General features: G+C 43.1%; 1 protein-coding gene across 3 annotated transcripts in view; it reads left to right on the plus strand.

Annotated features, from left to right (window-relative positions):
• The window catches only part of SESTD1 (SEC14 and spectrin domain containing 1), a 233,618-nt gene that overhangs the window by 99,348 nt on the left and 120,372 nt on the right, over window positions 1–13,898 (plus strand). For all 3 annotated transcript variants that reach the window (XM_073633758.1, XM_073633760.1, XM_073633759.1), the window contains exon 3: window positions 2,364–2,472. In XM_073633758.1, coding sequence (XP_073489859.1) covers window positions 2,364–2,472 — 109 coding nt within the window. The remainder of the gene's footprint in view (window positions 1–2,363; window positions 2,473–13,898) is intronic.

Below are 13,898 nucleotides of genomic sequence, written 5' to 3' on the forward strand. Positions count from 1 at the left end.
ACCAGTGTGAAACGCATCAGGATGTATTGAATTGTGAAGCTGCATGGAAGGCTTTAACACTAGCAGGTGGGCTACTGTGATAGATCAATCTAGAGGAAGATTCAGCTTGTCAACGAAAGAGGGCAGATTGTCAATAAAGATCAGTCTGACAGTTGTGACAGAGCTGTATTTGAAATGAAAAACTCGAGCATTAGGAATATTCCTTGTTTTGGGAGCTACAAGTACTGGTTCCACTGCTCTGTGTAATGCCAATGTCTGTCTAGACAAATCTGGTAGTAGGTGTATTAGTGCCCCATCAAAGTCTATGCAAGTTTTAAGGTGGGCTGCAGCCATAATGTCTTCCTTGAAATGGTAGAAATGTATCTGACATATAATATCCCTACGTTGTATGGGGTCAGGATTCCTAGGCCCCAAAGCCCTTTGGGAAACTTTGGCTCCCCAGGCAGGGTATTAAATAGGCATTGCTGAGTGGGAATCAAGTCTTGTTGCCCCTTAGCCTCAGGTAGGCAATACACTTGGATTTTATTTCTTTAATTCCTGTTTTCCAGGTCATCAATTTAATTTAATGGCATATTTTATCCTATGAGTGTGTTCACTATCAACCAGTCTAGCCAATAAATCAGGGTATTGCGTCTGTAGTTTAGAATCCCTGGTTTGCATTTGGTCCAGGCTAGTATTAATGGCATTCAGTTCTGTATATACGCTGTAGGCCTTCCCTTGCCAGGAGAGATTGAATATGGTCAAGCATATCCCATGCTTTTGTCTGTGTAGTGCACATTGGTCAAACACAAGGCCCGCAGGCTGAATCCATTTGTAACATGTTCACACCCTGAATATAGGTGTAACATTACTAAAGGTACACTTATCCTAAAGTGATACTAAATAGAGAAGTGTTAAATGACAAAATTCGCAAGCCACTGTGTTTTTTTTTTTTTTTATTTTAAATCCAGTAAGTATCTTATTTTTGCACCACTATTATGTGGTCAAATGATCTTTCCCTGTTCTTTGACATCTGCAGGGAAAGATCCTTCTATTACTACAGTATGAGTCTGTTTCTGTACAGCCCTGATTGGTGCTGTGTCAGTCACATGGAAAAAAATTAAAAAAAAGGTAGGTAAAAAAAGGTTTACAGGTATTAGCAATTATTTTAGATTTATTTAATACTGATTTATATTAAACTAAGTGTTTTTGTGAGTTTCTTAGTGAATGTAATCAATCGGCATATTCTATACCACCCTCATACTGTTTAGCAATAGGAGGGCATGGAGGAGGAGGGAGGGAGGGGAGTTTAATTTACCACTCTGTACATCCACATGTGTGACTCTATACTCATGTGGGATGCACAGATAAGAAAAAGGAGAAAATTAAGAGCTTATAAGGGGACTGAAACTGGAGCTTGTTCAGTTGATGACAACAGCTGGTCTACACAATCTTAGTCTGTAGTGGGGACACAGAGAAGGTGGGAGGGACCACTGGAGGCAGGATCAACCAGGTATATTTCACTCTATACAAAATGAATGCTTTAGTATCTTTGTAAGTATGCACACTCTGTTATGTAGCATGTGATGATAGTTTCATAGTCAGAGTTGAATGACCCTTTAAGTGTAGGCACCTAGAGGTTCCTGCAGAGGCATGCCAAACCATCCTGTCATGGCTAAATACTGGGCTGTTCTGACAAGCAAAGCTGCTCTATTTCCTGATAGTGCCCAAACCAGGTACCCGCTCCCCTCACAAAAAAAAAGAAGTGCCAAAACTTAGGGGAGGAGGCAGACAAGTGGAACTTCCCTTTTGGGGTGAGGTTTTGATGCAAGTTAAAAAAAGGTCACATTTTAATACTATACAAAAATTAAAATATTTTATAATATACCTAAATTAGTAATTTTGTAGTCCACAGTAAAGATTCTGGCACATTGGGAACCTAAAACATGTGCCTTCCGGTCAGCTGCTCCCCTCTAGGTCATCTCACAAGAATATTTTACTCTGCTGTTTAAATCCTAGTACTTTTATATGACAGGCGGGTTTGAGAAAGGGAAGTAGTCCACAAACATGGTTGCTAAAGTTCAGAACGGTCAATGTACCGTATACCTTTCTTTATTGAATTTTAAAGGACTTCAATAAAAAGACTGTTTCATCAAATAGAACATAGTGCTGTCCATTCATATGTTATAAATATTTAAAAATGTCATACACCAGATTAGGATTGATTTATTCATTGCAATGTTATTTACATGATGTGATTTTTCACTTTTAGTTAACAAAAAAAAAGAAAACATTGATGTTATTTTGATTTATATTGGCCCTGGAGGATTTCTCTGCCTTGAAAGAACTTTATTTTTCTAGTAACATTGTTTGTCTTTCTCCAGGAGGAAAGGATAGAAGAAGCGGCCTCATTCTGACAATCCCACTGTGTTCAGACCAGACAAATATGGATGAGCTGAGCGTTACCCTGGACTACCTACTAAGCATCCCAAGGTGACTTCTTCCCTCTAGCATGAATAAATTATAGTGAACTTTAAAAGCTGAACCCCAATGGCTTTGCAAGACCATTTCATTTGTGATGGTTACTGTGGAGCATTGTTTGAATATTATTATTATTATTATTATTTTTTTTTTTACCTTTTATTTAATACTGTGGAGGGCAATACTGATGTGCAAAGAACCATTTAGCTTAAAGTGGAAGTCCTGCTAGATCACTTCAGGCTGGCCCCTTTTGCAGGTATAGCTGTGTAAAACATTAAAAATAAGCACCTATAATGTTTAAAATCCAGTAATACTCTGTCTCATTCTGCTCTGCATGTGCTCCGTTGCTCTTGATTTTTAGGCACTGACAAATTTGTAGAAGCTGATCTACTGACAGCCTTAAAGTTTTTGTAAAGGCAAAAGGTTTTTTATCTTAATGCATTCTCTGTATTAACATAAAAATCTTCTGTGTGCTGCAGCCCCTGTAATACTTACCTGGGCTCCCTCTCGATCCTACGATGTTGCACGAGAGCCACGATGTCTGAGGACTCTTCCTCCTGGCTTCCACTGCTGTCAATCAAAGTCACTGAGCCAAAGAAATGTGAGAGGGTGTGGGGGGCCAAGCCGCGGCTCTGTGTCTGAATGGACACACACAGCCGCGGCTCGGCTCGGGTGCCCTCATAGCAAGCTGCTTGCAGTGGGGGCACTCTACAGGAGGGAGGGGCCAAGAGCACCGACGAGGGACCCAAGAAGAGGAGGATCTGGGCTGCTCTGTGCAAAACCACTTCACAAAGCAAATGAATATAACATGTTTGTTATTTTTAACCAAAAAAAAAAAAAAAGACTTTAGTGTCACTGTAAAGTGGAATTCAACCTTCCTATCCTTTTACAGCCAAGGAATCTGCAACTGCCATGGTGTTACACATGTGGTCAGCTACGACACAATCCTTTTTTTGAAATTGTTAAATTGATGGATTTAGTTCTGCTTTGGCTTAGTGCTGTTTAGGGGCTCTGAGCTTCAGCAAAATTGCAGCCTCCAGCAAGAAGAAACAGGAGTTTTGCTGGAGGAAATTTGCAGCACAAACTCATTTTTGTAATATTACTAATATGGAATGTACTTTTCTTGCTCAAGAACATTATTTTTTATGAAGAAATTACCGTACTTATACTGCACGATCCCGCAAATCGCCGTAGCTGTACGTCGGCTATGGATCTCGCTCCTATTGGCCAACGGGGGAGCCAATCAGTGGGTCCGGGGGACTCTATGTCCTCCGGCCACCCGCGATCGTTCCCCGCAGTGACAGAACGGGGATCTGCCTGTGTAAACATGGCAAATCTCCGTTCTGACAGGGGAGATCACACAGATACTGTCTTTCTGCTAAGCAGGAAGATGGATCTGTGTATTTCCCCAGTCACACAGTCCCCCATACAGTTAGAAAACACCTGCAGGAAACACATTTAACCCCTTGATCGCCCCTTATGTTAACCCCTTCCCTGCCAGTGTCATTAGTACAATAACAGTGCATATTTTTAGCACTGATCACTATAATGCCCTGTACACACGGTCGGACATTGATCAGACATTCCGAAAACAAAATCCATGGATTTTTTCCGACGGATGTTGGCTCAAACTTGTCTTGCATACACAAGGTCACACAAAGTTGCCGGAAAATCCGATCGTTCTGAACGCGGTGACGTAAAACACGTACATCGGGACTATAAACGGGGCAGTAGCCAATAGCTTTTGTCTCTTAATTTATTCTGAGCAAACGTGGCACTTTGTGCGTCGGATTTGTGTACACACGATCGGAATTTCCGACAACGGATTTTGTTGTTGGAAATTTTTTTTAGCAAGCTCTCAAACTTTGTGTGTCGGAAAATTCCGATGGAAAATGTGTGATGGAGCCTACACACGGTCGGAATTTCCGACAACAAGGTCCTATCACACATTTTCCGTCGGAAAATCCGACCGTGTGTACAGGACATAATGTCACTGGTTCCCAAAAAAGTGTGAAAAATGTCAGTTAGGTGTCCGATCTGTCCGCTGCAATGTAGCAGTCCCGCTAAAAATCACCGATCACGACCATTACTAGTAAAAAAAAAAAATTATGAAAATGCCATAAATCTATTCTCTATTTTGTAGACTCAATAACTTTTGCGCAAACCAATCAATATACACTTATTGCAAATTTTTTTTTTTTTACCGAAAAATATGTAGCAGAATACATATCGGCCTAAACTGATGAATAAATTTGTTTTTTTTTTTTGTAAATGTTTTATGGCAGAAAGTAAAAAATGTTGTTTTTTTTCCAAAATTGTTGCTTTTTTTTTGTTTATAGCTAGGGTTGCACCAATACTAGTATCGGTATCTGTGCCGATACAGAGTGTTTACACAAGTATTGGTACTTGTGCAAATGTACGATACCTGAAACCGATACAGTCACGTGACTGTGATGTAACGCGTGGGAGGAGCCAAGGACGCTCTGTGCAGATCAGCAGTATCACACAGTGTACTGCACTGAATCTGCTCCAGTCTAAGGCGGCTGACTGCTATAGTAAAACCTGCATATGCCTTATCGTTATAAGGCACACGTGAGTGGATTGAAGTTTGCCTGTGTACCTTGGTATCCTAACTATTGCACAATGATTGTTTTTTTCTCTTATCTGCCTGTTTATGATTCTCACATTGGTTGTGAATAGAAGCAAAAAACACATTTTTACTATGAAGGTCAATGAGCACCTTAATTAAGCAAGTGTTTTTAAACAGCTTTGCTAGTGATCAAAAGCTCTATACCAATCAGGATTCTACACCTGTATAATTGAACCTTCTGAATACATCCCTATATATTTATTTTTATGTGGATTTTTTATGTGAATTTTTTTACACATTTGGTGTCACTAATTTTTTATAATTTTACACTATTTTGATTGCTGGATTTTTTAGGAATTTTTACTCACCGCTGGATTTATTTGACTATTTATATTTATTCTTATATATTCATTTTCATGCACATTGTGAAGCGCTTCAAATATCATTATTTATTCTTTTTAAGTGACTCTGAAAACACTCTCTTTTGATAGCAGCCTCACTTGGTTTTATGTGTAATTATCAGCTATTTAGCATCACAGCGCTTTGTGTTTTATATATATCTTTTCTGTAACTTGCCATGTTGACCAGGTAAATTCTTGATGTCATAATGCATAACCGTATAATTAAACAAAAACTCTACATTATATACACTCAAGGTAATGCTTGCGCTTTAAAAAGTAACATTCCTATGCTGATCTGATGTTATCAGTCTGCTGCAGGCAGAATGAAGCATATTCTCAGTTTTCTCTTCCTCAGTGAGACCCCATTTTCCCAGTTCAAGAACTGCACAGACATCAGAATTTACATGATTGTGTTCTCTGTGCCATCTCAGTCCAGGAAATAGATGCTGACCCAGAAGATTGCCTGAACAAAAATGTGATACTAGAAGGACAGCTAGGTGAAGGTATTGTCTGGAAAAGTATTGCAAATTTCCTTCCTGCAACCACGGCTATAGCAGCCGCTAACGATAATCACAAGTAAATCCAGCAGGCTGGTTGTATCCAAGTTGATAGATCAATCAACTTGATACATTCAGCCTACCCATACAAGGTTCAAATCTCAGACGGTTCTTGCTGAACTGGTTGAGATTCGAACTGTCTATGGCCAGCCTTAGAGGGGTTAACCATACAGATTGATTACGTTGCATGCACTTAACATGACCGAGTGTGTGTGTGTGTGTGTGTGTGTATGTATGTATGTATGTGTATATATGTATATATATATATATATATATATATATATATATATATATATATATATATATATATATATATATATATATATATAATTATGTGTGTGTGTGTGTGTGTGTGTGTGTATATATCTCTATATAGATAGAGAGAGATATATATATATATATCTCTCTCTATCTCCAATGGTGCAATTTATCAGCCAATCACAATTCTTCTTTTACTTATCTGGCAAAGGGAAAGTCACTGGACTGAAGGGCATAGGATTATTTTTTTTTTTTTTTTAACCAGTCTCGTGATCCAGGCAGCATTGGCAACCCCAGCCTGAGAACAGACAATGGAGGAGCAGTCATCAGTGAGGAACTCCCCTTTTTTTCTTCCTCTAAACATGTTCACAGTGTAATACTTAACCCTGATTGGCTCAGAGTGCTTACCATCTCTCTGTCTGAGTACTGCCATATAGGCAATCACAGAAGACTGATGGCAATAAAAATTTGGGTACTAATGCTATTTTGTTTACATTTACCCTGCCATTAATTATGAAACCTCTAAGGCTTGATTCACACAGGGGCAACACGACTTCAATGCGACTTTGCAACGCGACTTCAACGCGACTTCAACACGACTTGTGGATCCGACTTTGCCCTGCGACATGTGTCCGACTTTCAATGAACGGGGATCCGACTTGGATCCCCGCCACTGTGTTTGGTATGAATCTTTAGGGGGAACTCTGCGCCAAATTTTAAATAAAAAACCGGCATGGGTTCCCCCTCCAGGGGCATACCAGGCCGCAGACGAGCGAGCGCCCCCCCCCCCCTCCTGAACCGTACCAGGCCGCATGCCCTCAACATGGGGGGTTGGTGCCTTGGGGGAGGGGGCACATTGCGGGCCCCCCCCCCCAAAGCACCTTGTCCCCATGTTGATGAGGACAAGGGCCTCTTCCCGACAACCCTGGCCGTTGGTTGTCGGGGTCTGCGGGCGGAGGGCTTATCGGAATCTGGGAGCCCCCTTTAATAAGGGGGCCCCCAGATCCCGGCCCCCCACCCTATGTGAATGAGTATGGGGTACATCGTACCCCTACCCATTCACCTAGGGAAAAAGTGTCAATTTAAAAAAAAAACACTACATAGATTTTTAAAGTATTTTATTAGACAGCTCCTGGGGTCTTCTTCCGACTTCGGGGGTCTCTCCGGTTCTTCTCCACGCTCTCCGGATCTTTCTCCGGGCTCCTCCGCTCTCTTCTGCCGCTCTTTTGCTAAAGCGGAGGAGCCCGGTCTTCCGTCTTCTGCCCTCTTCTCTTCTCCTGATGTTGACACAACGCTCTCTCCGGCTAGAATGCTCTCTGTGCGCTCTGCTCTGACTTATATAGGCGGTGACCCCGCCCCCTTATGCCGTCACAGTCTCTGGGGCATGCTGGGACTATGACTGCATAAGGGGGCGTGGTCAGTGGGTGATGACCACGCCCCCTAAAACGTCACAGTCCCAGCATGCCCAGGGACTGTGACGGCATAAGGGGGCGTGGTCACCACCTATATAAGTCAGAGCGGAGCGCTCAGAGTGCATTCCAGCCCCAGAGAGCGTCGTGTCAACATCAGGAGAAGAGGGCAGAAGGCAGAAGATTGAAGACCGGGCTCCTTCGCTATAGCAAAAGAGCGGCAAAAGAGCAGAAAATAGCGGAGGAGCCCGGCAGAAGATCCGGAGAGCGCGGAGAAGAACCGGAGAGACCCCCGAAGAGAAGAAGGCAGCAGACCGGGCTCCTCCGCTATAGCAAAAGAGCAGAAAATAGCGGAGGAGCCCGGCAGAAGACCCGGAGTGCGCGGAGAAGAACCGGAGAGACCCCCGAAGTCGGAAGAAGACCCCCGGAGCTGTCTAATAAATTACTTTAAAAATCTGTGTAGTTTTTTTTTTAAATTGACACTTTCCCTAGGTGAATGGGTAGGGGTTCGATGTACCCCATACTCATTCACATAGGGTGGGGGGCCGGGATCTGGGGGCCCTCTTATTAAAGGGGGCTCCCGGATTCCGATAAGCCCACAGACCCCGACAACCAACGGCCAATGTTGTCGGGAAGAGGCCCTTGTCCTCATCAACATGGGGACAAGGTGCTTTGGGGTGGGGGGGCCGCAGAGCGCCCCCCTCCCCCAAGGCACCAACCCCCCCATGTTGAGGGCATGCGGCCTGGAACGGTTCAGGATGGGGGGGGGCGCTCGCTCGTCCCCCACCCCCATTCCTGTCCGGCCGGGCTGCGCGCTCGGATAAGGGTGTGGTATGGATTGGGGGACCCCCCACGCCGTTTCTTCGGCGTAGGGGGTTCCCCTCAAGGTCCATACCAGACCCAAGGGCCTGGTATGCTCTTGGAGGGGGAACCCACGCCGGATTTTTATTTAAAATTTGGCGCGGAGTTCCCCCTCAAGATCATCTGAGCACAAGTCGCATGCCGAAGTCGGATCATGCGAGACGGCGATCCGACTTTGATCCGACTTCAATGATAGTCAATAGGCTGAAGTCGGATCAAAGTCGGATCAAAGTAGTACAGGGAGTACGCTCTGAAGTCGGAGCGACTTCAGTAGTGTATATTAAGACGCTCCCATTCACTTAAATGTGAATCTCTTTCTGGGGCGACTTCGGGCGACTTGAGGGTGTACAAGTCGGATCCCAAGTCGTCCCAGTGTGAACCGACCCTTAATATCCATGCATGGAAAAGAAGATAATAATTTCCCTTTTCAGCTGCTGGCATTGCTGGAACATCACTCAAAGGCTCCTTGCAATAGGAGCATCTGGCTGATTTTTTAGTGCACCCTGGTACAACTTTACATTGAAACCAATCAGCTTCCAGGTTTTTTTATCAAAGCTTAATTGAACAAGTTGAAGTTAGAAGGTGAAAGAAAACCACTACAGTTCATACATACTGCAATACATGCTTAAAGTATAAGGCTTCATGTACATGGGACGTTTTTAAAACCTCTCCTAAACGATTTAACTTGACAGATAGTAACCGACGTTTAAAAGCATTCGTTGTGCCGCGTTTACATGCGGCGTTTGCATTTTTAGAAGCGTTTTTTACATTGAACCACATTTACACGCTGTTACAGGCATTTGACGTTCCAAATGCCTCTGAACATCCATTCTAAACGCATTTTTTTGCTTTCCAAAAAATGCTTCTAAACTCAACTGCCTAGAAACTACTATAAACGGCCCTGTGTACATGTACTGATAAGATAACATAGAGAAGAGTTCAGGGGAAGCTGAAAAAAAGACTCCCAACTGCTCCTAAACGTCCGCTTACCAGCAACAGTGTACATGAAGCCTTAATTCACCTTAAAAATCTGAAGGTGAACTTACAATGGACCCCACCCCCTCCATGCAATGGCACGACCAGTTAGAATGGCTCCTATTTGTACCTCTACGAGGTACGTTTAGGAGATTAAGCCGCAGGGATTTCAAATCCCTGGACCAGTGAAGAGCGACCAGATGTGTCTCTGCCGGTGATTGAGGGACTGGTGTAGTAATCCGAGAACTACTAGATTCAGGTCTGGTCACTTACCTATGTTACAACAGAGAAAAGCTATACCTGTGCTGAGATCCCATGTACAAGCTATTCCATTTCCGCTGTGCTCTCTCCTTAGAAAACCCATAGCTCTTTCTTTTTATATATATATATATATATATATATATATATATATATATATATATATATATATTATATTAGAGGTTGACCGATATATCGGCCGATATTTGGTGTTTTTTACTTAATCGGCATCAGCCGATTGTGCTGATCAGCGGACTTGCAAAAGAAAGAGACTTCTCCCCTCCTCTGGGCTGCCTGCCAAATCTGATAAAAAGAACCTGAAGGATACAATGTTTACACTTATGAATGGACTGAGCTCTGTGTGTAGAAGCTCTCAGTTTAACCATTTAAAGACTAAATCTTTTCTGACTCTAGTTGCTTACAAGTAAAAATCCTGTATTTTCTGCTAGAAAATCACTTAGAACCCCCAAATGTTATATATATATATATATATATATATATATATATATATATATATATATATATATATATATATATATATATATATATATATATAAGCAGAGACCCTAGGGAATAAAATAGCGGTTGTTGCAATATTTTATGTCACACGGTATTTGCGCAGCAGTCTTTCAAATGCAATATTTTTTTAAAAAAAAAAAACTAAGCAGTAAAGTTAGCCCATTTTTTTTCAACCAAAAGTTTTGATTACCAGTTTTTGTGTATTTAATATTTAAGATATAGTTTTTTTAATTTTTTTTAATCTAAATTCTACATACAAGTGAACTGATTGGAGGTTTGTTTTGTTCAATAAATGTTTAAATGTAAAAAATTTTCTGTATCACTTAAGGTTGCTTTCACACTGGAGCAGGCATGCGTTGACGGTAAAACGCTGTTAGTTTTAGCGGCGATTTACCGTCATTTTAGCGGCGCTATTCGGTTGCTAGCAGGGCGCTTATAACCCAGCTAGCAGCCGAGGAAGGGGTTAAATGCGCCGCTGCCGAAACGCTTTGCAGGCGCTTCGGCAGCGGTGCGCATTCATTTCAATGGGCAGGAGTGGTGGAGGAGCGGTATACACCGCTCCAAAGATGCCGCTTGCAGGACTTTTTTTTTTTTTTCAAATAACATTTTTTTATTAAACGTATAGACATACATATACATTGAGCAATAGTGTTGCTTATAGTTAAGTGCAATAGGTAAACAGTCAACGCTATAGACATTGAGCTTCTGATGATAATCATCCAGGTACATTAGTGGTATAATATCTTCCATACCATCTGAAGTTTTCAACCAGCAAATAACATTATTAAACTGAGAATGTATTAGCATTTTACAGAGAGAAGGAAAATAAAGTAGGAAAAGAGAAAAGAGGGATGGAAGGGGGAAGGGGAAGTGGGGGGGGGGGGTTCTAGCCGCAGACCTAGGGCGGGTCCTCTCGCTTATGCCATTCCTCCCAGACCATGTCATGGGCCTCCATTCTGTTTTGTATCCTGGCTGTCATTTTCTCCATTAGCTCTATGTCCTTTATTCTGGTATAGAGGTCTGCTTGGGAGGGTGGAATCTGTTTCTTCCAATAAAGGGCTACCAGGCATCTCGCTGCTGTGAGAACATGACCTAGTAGTTTCCTAGAGTGTCGGGATACACGTAGCCCAGACACACCAAGAAGGAACAGTTTCGGGACTTTGGGGACCTGGACGCCCAGTAGGCGATTCAGCAATAATTGTGTTTCCGTCCAAAAGGGAGTTATTTTGGGACATGTCCAGTAAATGTGAAATAAGGTCCCCCTGTCCTTCATACACCGCCAGCATCTATCCGAGCTAGATGGGAAAATGGTGTGGAGGACATCAGGCGTCATATACCAGAAGAAAAGGACCTTGTATGCATTCTCTTTGTACAGAGTGCATAATGAGCTTTTAGCCGCCCGGGACCAAATCGTCTTCCAGGTAGCTTCCGAGATCTCCTCCCCTAGGAGCTTCTCCCAGCGGGTCATGTACGAGTGCTTGCCATGGTCTGTAAAGTTATAGGAGTTCAGTATCTGATAAATATCAGATATTAGCCCGCGTCTAGTTGAGCCCTCTAATATCAATCCCTCAAAGGGTGATGGGGCCGAGAACTGTAAGTTCGGGGCAATTGATTGAGCGTAGTGCCTAATCTGCAAGTATCCAAAGAACACTTGCCTTGGTAAATCAAATTTTCTCTGTAGCTCTGTAAAGGACAGTAATCTGCGCGTGCATGGGTGTACCAAATGGCCAAAGTGGAATAAATTCCTCATCGCCCATGGATAAGACATCTGATGAGTAAGGCCTACAGGCAGCTTGGGGTTGTAGAGGAACGATGTGAGGAGTGATCTTTCTGAGCATAGCTTATAGAGCCGTGATACTTTACGCCAAAGTGTACTAATGTGGAGCATGGGGCCCAAGAGTTGAGTGGACTCCACCTTCACCTCCGCATTCCACAGCATGCTATTTGGATGGACTGGGGCCATCCAAAGTTTTTCTATTTCTGTCCACTTATTATATGAGCGTTGGGTGAACCAAGAGGCCAGGGTTCGCAGTTGAGTGGCTTGGTAGTATTTAGTTAGGTCAGGGAATGATAGACCGCCGTCTGATCGTGCCGCTGTCATGACTGATTGTGGAATTCTATGTCTTTTGTAATTCCAAACAAATCGTATTAAGTCCGCCTGGAGTTTTTTCAGCTCTGATAGGGGTATTGGGATGGGGAGAGTCTGGAATAAATACAGCAACTTTGGTAGGATGACCATCTTAACAGAGGCTATCCTCCCTAGTAGGGAGATATGATGGGCCTTCCATTTCAGTAGAAGGTCCCTTATAGTTTTAAAGAGAGGGGGGTAATTTGCTCGGTATAGGGTGGAATAAGAGGGAGTTAGCTGTACTCCCAGGTATTTCAGTGATGATGTCTGCCAATGGTAGGGGAAGTGATGTTGTAGGTGTTGTGTTTCCTGTGTTGGGATATTAATGGGTAGGGCTTCTGATTTAGTTGCATTTATCTTGTATCCTGATAGGGATCTGTATAGGTCAAGTTCGGCGTGTAGGTTAGGGAGTGATATTCTGGGTTGGGTTAGGGTGAGGATAATATCATCAGCAAACAAGGCTAGTTTGAATTCCCTGTCCCTCAGCGGTATGCCGTGAATGTTCGGGTTTTTTCGAATGGAAGCCGCCAGAGGCTCGACACACAACGCAAAAAGTAGCGGTGAGAGTGGGCACCCCTGGCGGGTCCCATTTGTGATTGGAAAGGCCCGTGATAGGGCGAAGGGAGTTTTTACTTGGGATGAGGGATTAGTGTACAGATGTCTAATTGCTTGGAGAAATGGGCCCTGAAATCCCATGCAATTCAACGTGGCGAAGAGGAAGGACCAGCCGAGGCGGTCGAAAGCCTTTTCCGCGTCCAAGCCAAGGACTAACGCTTGCTGCTTATTCCTGTTCGCCACGTCTATTAGGTCAATAATTCTTCTCGTATTATCCCCCGCCTGACGTAGGGGGACGAATCCCACCTGATCCTTGTGTATTAGCGAGGGAAGTATGAGGTTTAATCGCATTGAAAGGAGTTTGGTAAAAATTTTTAAATCAGAGTTTAGGAGTGCGATTGGCCTGCAGCTGGCACACACAGAAGGATCCTTGCCAGGCTTAGGAATCAACGTGAGGAACGACCTCTGCATATCAGTGGGAATGGAGGTTTTCTGAAAGAAGGCGTTAAACATCCTGCACATATATGGTAGTAGAATCGGGAGGAATGCCTTATAATACTCATAGGGAAGGCCATCTGGGCCAGGTGATTTATGAGAGGGCAGGGTTTTGATGGTGGCCGTTAGCTCTTCCTCTGTAATCGGTGCATTAAGTGACATTAGATCTGTCTTAAGTAATTTGGGGAGTCCACTGTCCTCTAAGTATTGTTTCATACGGTCTTTTATATCAGGTGGGGGCGGGTCTCGGGGAATTTCAGGGTTATTATATAGTGTTGTGTAAAATTCTCCGAAGGTCCGGGCTATGTCTTGGGGGTGTGACATGAGGGCCCCCTTTTTGTCTTTAATTTGGTGGGGTGTGGACATGTGAGAGCGCTCCGAGAGTTTACGTGCCAGGATAGTATGGGCCTTATTCCCCTTGTCATAATATGT

This window comes from Aquarana catesbeiana, linkage group LG06, assembly GCF_042186555.1.
Source record: "Aquarana catesbeiana isolate 2022-GZ linkage group LG06, ASM4218655v1, whole genome shotgun sequence".
Lineage (NCBI taxonomy): Eukaryota > Metazoa > Chordata > Amphibia > Anura > Ranidae > Aquarana > Aquarana catesbeiana.